This window comes from Amborella trichopoda, chromosome 4 (assembly GCF_054954075.1).
Source record: "Amborella trichopoda isolate Santa Cruz 75 chromosome 4, AtrichopodaSantaCruz75HAP2 v2.0, whole genome shotgun sequence".
NCBI lineage: Eukaryota > Viridiplantae > Streptophyta > Magnoliopsida > Amborellales > Amborellaceae > Amborella > Amborella trichopoda.
In genome coordinates this window covers 40814204-40823807 of record NC_142339.1, presented here as the reverse complement: position 1 = coordinate 40823807, position 9604 = coordinate 40814204, and the positions used below count along the sequence as shown (strand labels likewise).

The 9604-nt window shown below is 35.8% G+C and overlaps 1 protein-coding gene across 1 annotated transcript; it reads left to right on the top strand.

Moving 5' to 3' along the window:
- The first annotated feature begins 1048 nt into the window (after positions 1-1048).
- LOC18425068 (peptidase, S9A/B/C family, catalytic domain protein (Protein of unknown function DUF829, transmembrane 53)) lies at positions 1049-7983 on the top strand. Its single transcript, XM_006829656.4, has 7 exons — positions 1049-1726; positions 3982-4039; positions 4195-4275; positions 4377-4412; positions 4881-5117; positions 5229-5367; positions 7457-7983. The coding sequence occupies exons 1-7, from the start codon at positions 1557-1559 to the stop codon at positions 7945-7947; spliced, it is 1212 nt and encodes a 403-aa protein (XP_006829719.2). The 5' UTR covers positions 1049-1556; the 3' UTR covers positions 7948-7983.
- The last annotated feature ends 1621 nt before the right edge of the window (positions 7984-9604 follow it).

The following is a 9604-nucleotide window of genomic DNA, read 5'->3' as shown; positions in this document are numbered from 1 at the left end:
TTACCTCCCTTATTTTTATGATGACCTCATCATAAAAATGGAGTTTGTGATGCCTCTTTTAATTTACTTAGGAGGTTCACATGATGAGAGAGCAAGATAAGTATTTAGAGAAGGTTATTAGAGCTAGAGAAGGAAGAGGTCCACGGGTGAGGAAGAAACAAAAAGAGATCAATAGCTTTTCCAAGATTTAGATGAGGACAGGGTTAGCATGCGGGGCATGCCTTCATGTAGAAAATGCAGTCCCCTTAATAAATTTAGTTTTGAGATGGATTTTTTGGACTTAAAGTTTAAAGATATGTAACCTCTAACATGGAGATCATGAATATAAAAAAATAAATAAATCTTAAAATTAGAAATAATAATTTCATTAAAAAAATATTTAGACCGTTAGTTTCAATTGTTTTTAGATGGACCATATATTTGCATCCATCTTTGAGATAGATGCTTTATACTTCTGGACCACATATGTAGAAATGTGTTTCAGCCCGCATGAAACAAATTTCCTTTAGATAATAGGGTGATTAAAAAAAAGTAAAATAAATTATGTAATTTGGACAATGAAAAAAAAGTAATTAAGGGGTTAAATATCATTTTTTGTTTAATTTGAGGTTACATGAGATACTTAAAGAACCCGGAGGTTACTTGAGATTATAATTTTAGAGAGGGTGGCTTATGTCTTTTTTTAAAAAAATAAATTTCCGGTTCAAGAAAATAAATTTTTTAAAAGAAAAAGTTTATATAAAGTTAACACCTTAAAATGTAGAACTAAGGTACACCTCTAAAATCCTTCGTTATTTTAATGTTGGAAAAACATATGATTCATCATCTTGATATCGAGATGTATGGATATGGAGAAAAAAAGATATTTAAAATATTAAAAATAATACATTTTACAACACATTATCTGAACCGCCCTTGTTTGATTTGAACAATTTTTTGACTTTATAATTATAGATAAAAATAAATTCTCGCACCACTCTAAGGATTTTGGATACCAAAATTACATCACGCCACACAAAGCATGGAGGTGCACTTTTTTTTTTTTTTTATGTGGGGGTTTAAGTCAGTGGATGGAAGCCCCTTACCCGTTGTCATTAATATCAAAGATTAAAGTGGCAAACTTGTGCAAGCCACACCCTTTCTCAAAATATCCATCGATAAAACAGGGGCAAAACAGTAATTGTGCATGGAGGAAGGACTAGGTGAACTCTCCACTCTTTGCTCGTGATAATCCCAATACATATAGATAAAATATGCGGCGAAGAGTAGCTAAATATTAATCCTATTTTTATGACCAATAAAATATTGAATCCTGTCCTCTCTCTAATTCTGGATTTCATCGGGGCTTTCTATCTCCTTTTCTCGAAACACGCATCTGCTGTCATCACACAGATAGATTATTGGGTTTTGATTGATTTCAGGACAGACCGAGATTATTGGTCTTTTGATTGATGTCCGCAAAGACTGCGACTGGATTTCTGATTTCAAACTGGGTCTCGGTTTTAGGAATTGTGGATTAAATTCTCTGTGAATTGTGGACGAAATTCCCTTTTAAGATGTGGGGAAATGGCCGATGTTATTGGGGAAGAAAGGAAGGGGAATTCCGTGGAATTGTTGTGGTATTTGCTTGGATGTCGAGTAAAGAGAAGCATGTGAAGCCCTATGTCGAATTGTATGGATCACTTGGGTGGAATTCTCTGATCTGCCACTCGAACTTCTTCAACGTGTAATCACTTTCTTTCTCTACTCCGGGTTTCTTTTTTCAGTTCTCTTTCTATTTTGAGTTTTTATATTTCTTTCTTGGAGATGATATATCTTTTTACCAATCACTACTGTTTTTACCCCCTGTTACATGAGGTGGGTTTGATTTCTTAGTGGAGTACAAGCTAGATTTAAACTGAAATATAGGATATAGGAGTGAAGATAATCTATCTTATTAACAATCACTTCTGATTTTATTTCCTTTTATGTGAGGTGGGTTTGATTTCCTAGTGGAGTATAAGCTAGATTTAAACTGAAATATAGGATATATGAGTTCAATTCGTGTCTCTTTTGCTCTACAACGCCAAAAGTACATGTTTTCCCATGAAATTATTGTGGAACATTCAGTCAGCTAGTCAGACATTTTGTTTCTTTCTTATTTGGTCTGTAATTCATGTAGTTTATTCTTTTTTCTGGTCTTTGTTGGTGCTACTATTTCTCTTGATAAACTGGATTCTGTGTCCATTCTCGTGAAGTGTAGTCTTTATTAAAATTTTCCCAAAGTAAAGTAGACTTAGAAGGATTGTAAAATGAATACCAAGGGTTTTCGTTGTGGAGAGAGAGAGAGAGAGAGAGAGAGAGAGAGAGAGAGAGAGAGAGAGAGAGAGAGAGAGAGAGAGAGAGAGAGTCTAAAATGTAGCAGCTTCTCACCCAAAAAAAAAAAAGCCTAAAATGGTGTTCGAAGAAACCAAAACTATTGGGAAGATGAAGAAAATTGACTCATCTTCTTTGTGAAAAAGGATTTAAGAGAAGAGACGGGGTTGGTGAGGATATAATTCTAAAAATAAATTCTTTGGTTCTCGAGAAGTGTACTTTGTCACAATTATCCTCTAGGCACCAAGGAAAAGATGTATCTCCCATGGCCCAAGGAATGTTGTTTAGAGAGTGGCCTTTAAAGTGAATGTTGAGGATAAAAAGCTACAAATGATGGCAGTCTGATTGTCATGAAAAATAAGCGAAATCTCACCCCTAGTAATTTTGTTGGAAACCCTCATCCGAGGGATATGGGGTAACAGTACCTAATGAGATCGAGGAAGCAACTATAATTCACATATATTTAAGTTCAATATGGCTAGTTGGCTCTAACATCACAGCTCAAATATCATTGGAAAAAGTGACATTATTTCTTCATCAATCATTAGAGCTATCTCCTATCAGTTTAAGACATGTAAACTTTTTGTAACTTTGTTATAATGCAAACCAATTTCCCACATGTTTAAAATTAAAGTTTTTGCAAAAACCTGTTTTTTTTTTTATTCTTCCTTTTCAAAGTCATGAGAAAATTCAATAACAAGTATCATGAGTAATTTTAAAAATTTGAAACAGTTATGCAATTTCCTGAAACAGTTATGCAATTCCTAAAGTTCAAAATCAACTACAAAATTTATTTTGCACACTAAAGATCCGGTGGAGTTGAAACATAGTAGGTAACTTCTTCCAATGATCTCTTTTCAAAAAAAAAAAAAGGAGAATCACACAATCTATGGAGAAGTATACAAAGAGACTATTTACTTTTAGTATAAGGAGATCAAATCGGGTGGTTGTAAGTGTGTCATTGATTGGACTCAAAGTTCAAAAAACAATTCTCGAATTTCGTGACACACCCCAAGCCATAAAATTTGACATGTAATGGCTTGGAATGATTGTGACCTCCTTATAACAATAGTAAATGGTCTCATAGTATACAATCACATGATCATTCAACAAAGAGGTGTGGGACCTAACAAATCAAGCCTATTATGCATTGAGCAAAAATCCGAAGTTTTGAATCCCAAATATTTATTTCTAGGAAAGATCAGAAGCAGTATTAAAATCTTGATCTAGGTCCTTGACTTGATCATAGTGAAATTCGACTCAACTGTTTTACAAATATGGAGAAAACTCAGTGAGTTTTTCAATATCGGAGAACACCTATTCTGCCACCATCAGGAATCAAAATTAGACCATGTCCAGATAGGGAAGCACATGCTGCCACAAACCCAAGGCCTCTTGTTACTATTTGCGTTCACTTATTTTAAAACTTAAAAGCTCAGCCAAACAGAGTTATAATAATAAAACTATGGACCCCATGAGTTGAGTTTACATGGTTGAGTTGCAAAAACTCCTTTTGAGTTTGCGAACACTTGTCCTGAGCAATTCAAGTGGATAATTGCAATCTTTCATTCTATTATTGACTCTATATATTATTATATGGAATACTGATGTTGCTTCTATGAGCAGATTTATCCCTGAAAATGCTACATCCCTGGCAGTTGTTATCCTTGATGAACTTATTAAGGTAATTTTCTTTTTTAACATTCATTCTGGTACCGATGTATAAGAGATTTTCCAAAAACCAATTAACATATTGAAGATATTATGGGAAGCCTATCAGTATGCAGATTTAATGAAATCCAAGTTTAATAGCATGATATTTCTGTGATATGAACACAGGAGGTCAAGAATAGACAGTGCCCCATAGTATTTGCTACCTTTTCTGGTGGACCAAAAGCTTGCATGTACAAGGTCCTTCAGGTAAACTTTGCCATCTTTTGTGACATTATTAAAGTTTTACAATATCTTTTCACAGTTGATGGGACTCTGCGTTGCGATGACTCTGAATTTTTATTTTTCAGATAATTAATAGAGTATGTGATGGACAGATCGATCCGGTAAGCTGAGTTCTATTGTGAATTATTTTATATCTATCCTGAGCATTTACTAGATGCTAAAAAATAGAGATTTTACGAGGAAACTTGATCGCACTCATGCTTTCAATTCGTGTAACTTTTGTAATTCACAATGTTGAAATGATGTCTTTGGAAAGTAGAGGCAACAAGCCCTCAATGTACAGAGCTTATGGATTGATTGTTTAGTCCCCCCTTTGTCATGGTATACTCATGAAATGGATTGAAACAGGGATTTTGTTGAAGAGATTACAAAATGCGAGTTAAATGCATAACTAATAAATTGCTGAATATATTTGTTATATATGGTGATATGTCTATTGTTAGATGCATACAATTTCATTACCACTGAATTCATGGTTCAAGAGACGCTGCAATTTCTGTCATCTCCCTGTTATTATTTGTATCAAAACCTGAATTCTGCTTATCATGCTTTTATCTTTCTTTGTGAAGGATGCCATCCAGCTTGTTCAGCACTGTATTTCTGGACAGATATATGATTCCCCTGTAGATTTTATTAGCGAAACAGGTACTAAGTTTGTTGTTCATCCGACTGTTCTCAAAATGACAAATCCACCAAGGGTATTTTCATGGGCTGCCAGGGCCATTGCCTCTAGCTTGGATGCTTTCTTCCTAAGCAAATTTGAAGCCGATCGTGCTGATTATTGGCGTACCTTGTACTCATCAGTAGTGAGTTCCTTGTTGAAAAACTTGATACTCAGTTGACCATTTTTTATGGGACTTCACAATAGTCTTTAATATTTCTGATTCCTCTACATTTATTTTTTGACTCCTATGCAGGCAACGGGTCCCATCCTCATTGTATCCTCAGAAGAGGACGATCTTGCTCCCTATCAAACAATTTGCAACTTCGCTCAGCGCTTACAAGAGCTTGGCGGGGATGTTAAACTACTGTCCTGGAAAAGTTCACCTCACGTAGGTATGTATTTATTTGATCATCAATTGAGCAGCCAAATGACAAAATGTCCAAGTCAGTGTACTTTTTATCACAACACAAACGGTGATATTAGTTGACAGGGTAGATGGGAACTTGCTGATAGCTTCGCATTTTAATGTTGTTAATATCAGTGTCTTAAAACCTGGCGGTTTGACATGGGACTCGCCTGAGTCAACTTGCCACGTGTCCCACGGAAATATTACAGGACTCGCCTGAATCTTCACTTCCCAGGCCTTTCTATCCAAAAAGAATGGGCCAACTCAACTCGCCTAGCTCAGGATCGGGACCTTTGTGAGTCCCAAGCTGAGTCCAAGTTTTAAATCATTGATTGAAATGATAGATGTTGTTGCCATGAAATTAATTATGTTTCCGTAGTTCTAGGAATATTAGAAGCAATTAGTATTGATTATGCCATCTGCAAATAGTGTAAAACAACAGATCATGGAAAATAGGTGTATGAGACGCGTCGCTCATTGGAGCTAAAACTGAATGAGTAGGAGAGCAATCACTGGGTAAGGAGAGTATGCACTAAGAAAAGAAAGGAAAAGAGGTAGTTTTCTCTTGGTGGTGGTTTTTGGTGATGGGACAGCATGCCATAACCTGGTGGTGCATGATATACAGTACTCCAAAGGGATGTGCAGCCTTGTTCCTGATGCCACAAAATGGAGATTAATCATGGTCATCCCCCACTAGAATCAGCTAACCATCTACTTGATTAGTTAGTTTGTCTTGATAGAATATCTGGGGATCTTTACTTGCCAAAACTATGAGTACGGTCTCTGTAATGTTGTAGGGTAGTGGTATATGACTTATCTAATTTTTACCTTGATTCTTCCTCAACTTTCCCTGAACCCTTAACCCGACTAAGAAGGGTGATGACCTTAAACTTTCCCTTAACCCGTCCCAAGCCCTTAGGTAAAAGGGGTGGTTGTGTTAGGTAGGCAACCAGCATAAAACTTTGCCAAAAGTTCTCATGAATCTAGAATATAAGACATCTGCTTATGCTAGGGCATTCCCCCGTAAGTGACACGATGTATTGGGACGTATGGCCTCATTGAGGGTATGACCCTCAATAGAGCGGAATGGCGAACTAGGATTCGTGTAGACCCCAATTAATTAGGAAAATATCCCAATTAATTAGGAAAATTCTTTAATGATGATGATTGCTTCCTACGTAAATACATCTATTTAAGTGGTCATGCATATTTTACAAAGGAGCCCCTATGGAATGTACTTCTATCCTTGTTTACATGTATGATTTTATAGGCTATAAGTGGCCATTATCGTAGAGGACATACTTGTAGAAATACAACAATAGTATTTGGGTTTGAAGTTTGGTTGTTGAGATCAAATTTTCAGACAACCAAGGAGTTTTAGGTTGAGTGGCAGTAGCATGGCTTGGGCCATTGGAATTAATGGAGTAATTTTAACTCATGCTATGTAGCCTTTTAATCCTTAAAAAGGGGTAGGTTAGCTTATTTGGACTTTTTGGGTGAAGCTTTGACCCTTAACCTCCCTCACTCGAACCAAATATGCCTACCACTAAGCTGAGAACCAAAGGGACATAATACCTCCTCCTACTTAACCTCAGTTATTAATTTTATAAGGATCCCTGTGTAACACAAAATACCTATTGATGAAGCAGGTATTTTTGAAAATTTATTCCCTGTTCATATGTACAGATTGCAATTAAAGAAAAATGATAATGTGATATCCATATCATCATGGTTATTTGAACAAAATATTGATAATGTCGTGGTGTTCTTGAACTAGAAATTTGCACTCAAACTGATCTCCTTGACCTGAAGAGGCATGTATCTGATATTGGGTGGTTCACTACGATATTTTAATGATACATATTACTTCGTCAGAGAAAATGGATTGAAATTCTTTGGGGTCGTATTAATTATGCTGTGGATTCCATTACATTTTCTATGGACATTGAACCGTGAAAGGGAAGGATAAAATCCATTCCTCGGTTTCTTTCCTCTTTCCCTAGTCCTACACAAAAACTGCCTTTTTTTCATATTTATCATTCTTAATCATGTCCCAATTTTCAAAATCCTTACAGGTCACTACAGGCACCATCCAGAGGAGTACAGGGCTGCTGTCAAAGAACTGCTTGAGAAATCATCACTTGTTTTCTCTCAAAGAATGCTTAAACTACAGAAAGATGTATTGTCCTTAAGTGGCAACGGTTCTCACGATGCCATATCAGAATCAGTGTGCAGTTTACGAAAAGCAGCGAAATGCTCAAACCAAAGTCTAAGGAGGGTTGCAGTGAGTCCTAGTGACCACTTCTACTTGCCAAGCTCTGTAGAGTTGGACATAGGCAAAGTGGATGGGCCTATGAAAGATGAGAGCAAGGAATATGACGTCCACGTGCACGAGGGCCCAAACATTAGTGCCCATGGTGTTCTTGGTAAAATCCTCTTTGATGTATGTGTGCCCAAGAATATTGAGAATTGGGATATAAAGCACGGGGCTTTGGGTTTGTCGCCTTTGAGGCATAGGCATGCTATGTTTAATCCCATCAAGTGTATCAGACGGTCAAGATTGTAACTGTGATATGAATAAAGGGTTCTATATTGAAGTAAAGGTCCCCTTCTGTGGTTCTGTTTGATGATTTGTGCGTTCATGTTCTCAAGCCTCTCTCTCTCTCTCTCCCCCTCCCTCTCTCTCTCCCTCTCTCTGAGCATTTGCTCGTCTAGTGAGAAATCGAGTTGTTTTGTCATTTTGTGTGCAAGTTATATGGGCTGATTAGGCAAGTCATAGCTCTTTCTGGAACACACTGAAGTTTTCTAAGATCATCTTCCTAAAGTAAATGTTTCAACTGAGACAAGTGCTTCTGTTTCAAGAGACTCGGATTAAGTATACCCTATTTCTTGTCCGCAAATTTCTTTTTCTGGAAGGTCCCTCATCTTCTTCTTGTACCGATGAAAGCAGATCCTAATCTTTTCTTTAGGAAAACGAGACGACTGACGGGCCTTTCGTTGTTTAGAAGTACTATGATTTGGCACCAGTTCCCTATCATTTTGCCCCAAAATTTACAGTGAATCTTCCAGTCCTGTAGTCATTTGCGATAATATTTGTTGTGAGCAGGTCCTTACATTTCCTGTGAAAAACGAGATAGAGGAGTAGGCCTGGGGCAACGGTGGTTAGGGGGCCGATGCCTCGCAATAACATCCGACCCTCCATTTCGACCACATATAGGTAGGGATATCCAAAGCCCTTATCTCACAGCTTAGATATCCGTATGTAAACGTTCGTATAGGGTTGCAAGTAAGAAGTAAGTTGCCATATTCAATACCATTTAGTTTAGTGCACTGTATGTTATTTCAAAACAATGTCAATTTCAAAACAATGTCAAAAGGTAACTTGTCTTTTAACATTGAGTTAAATCTATTTGAATAAAATAAACAGTGTAGATTACTATAATCTTACTTGTACAAATAAGATTGTAACCTTATATAAATTCGTACCTAAAAAATTATCTCAGAAACACTATTCTCTTAAAAATTTTAAATAATAAAATAAAATCTGTTATTTAAATTTTATATGGTCTATTATTAATATTCTGGAGAACAACATTCAAATAGTTAAATCACTTTAAAAAAATCAATAAGGGGATCAAATGAATGATTTTACTAAAAGTTGTCACATTTAAAATTATTTTTATGATTGTACCTCATCAAGAACTTATATTAAAAAAATATCCAAATGGCCATTCTTTTAGGTTTGTAAGCTTGAACAAGTAAGAGAATTCAAGTAATTTTACCCACTTAAGTCATTTGAGCCAATAACTTAAATACCGCTATTTATTATGAGTTCCAAATCAAGAATAGTTTTTCTTATTGACTTGTTTTTATTAGAAAATATTGTTTTAGGTTTGAACCAATAACAAGTGAGAACATTTTGTTAATTTGGAGACACTCCAATTAATCAAGCCAAAAGATATAAATATCTTATTTATTTTGGGTTTCAAACCTGGAACAAGATTTTATAATAGAAAGAACATGTTACAGATTTGGCATATGGAACAAATAGGGTATTTAATTCATTTGACTTGAATAATTCACATAACAAAATTTTGAGGAAGGTTATTCGGGCATTTTTCACAAAACAATTGAAAAAGCATGGTTTGACCATTTTATTGATATTTTCCCCTGCAGGGGCAATAGCAAAAATGCAATCTGGTCATGTTTCTGTACTAACACAG

Excerpts from the sequence above, each read along its gene's own strand:
- LOC18425068 (XM_006829656.4), top strand. The coding sequence starts at position 1,557 with ATGTGGGGAAATGGCCGATGTTATTGGGGAAGAAAGGAAGGGGAATTC. Across the intron at positions 4,413-4,880 it reads GTGATGGACAGATCGATCCG|GATGCCATCCAGCTTGTTCA; the intron begins GTAAGCTGAGTT and ends TTCTTTGTGAAG. Across the intron at positions 5,118-5,228 it reads GTACCTTGTACTCATCAGTA|GCAACGGGTCCCATCCTCAT; the intron begins GTGAGTTCCTTG and ends ACTCCTATGCAG.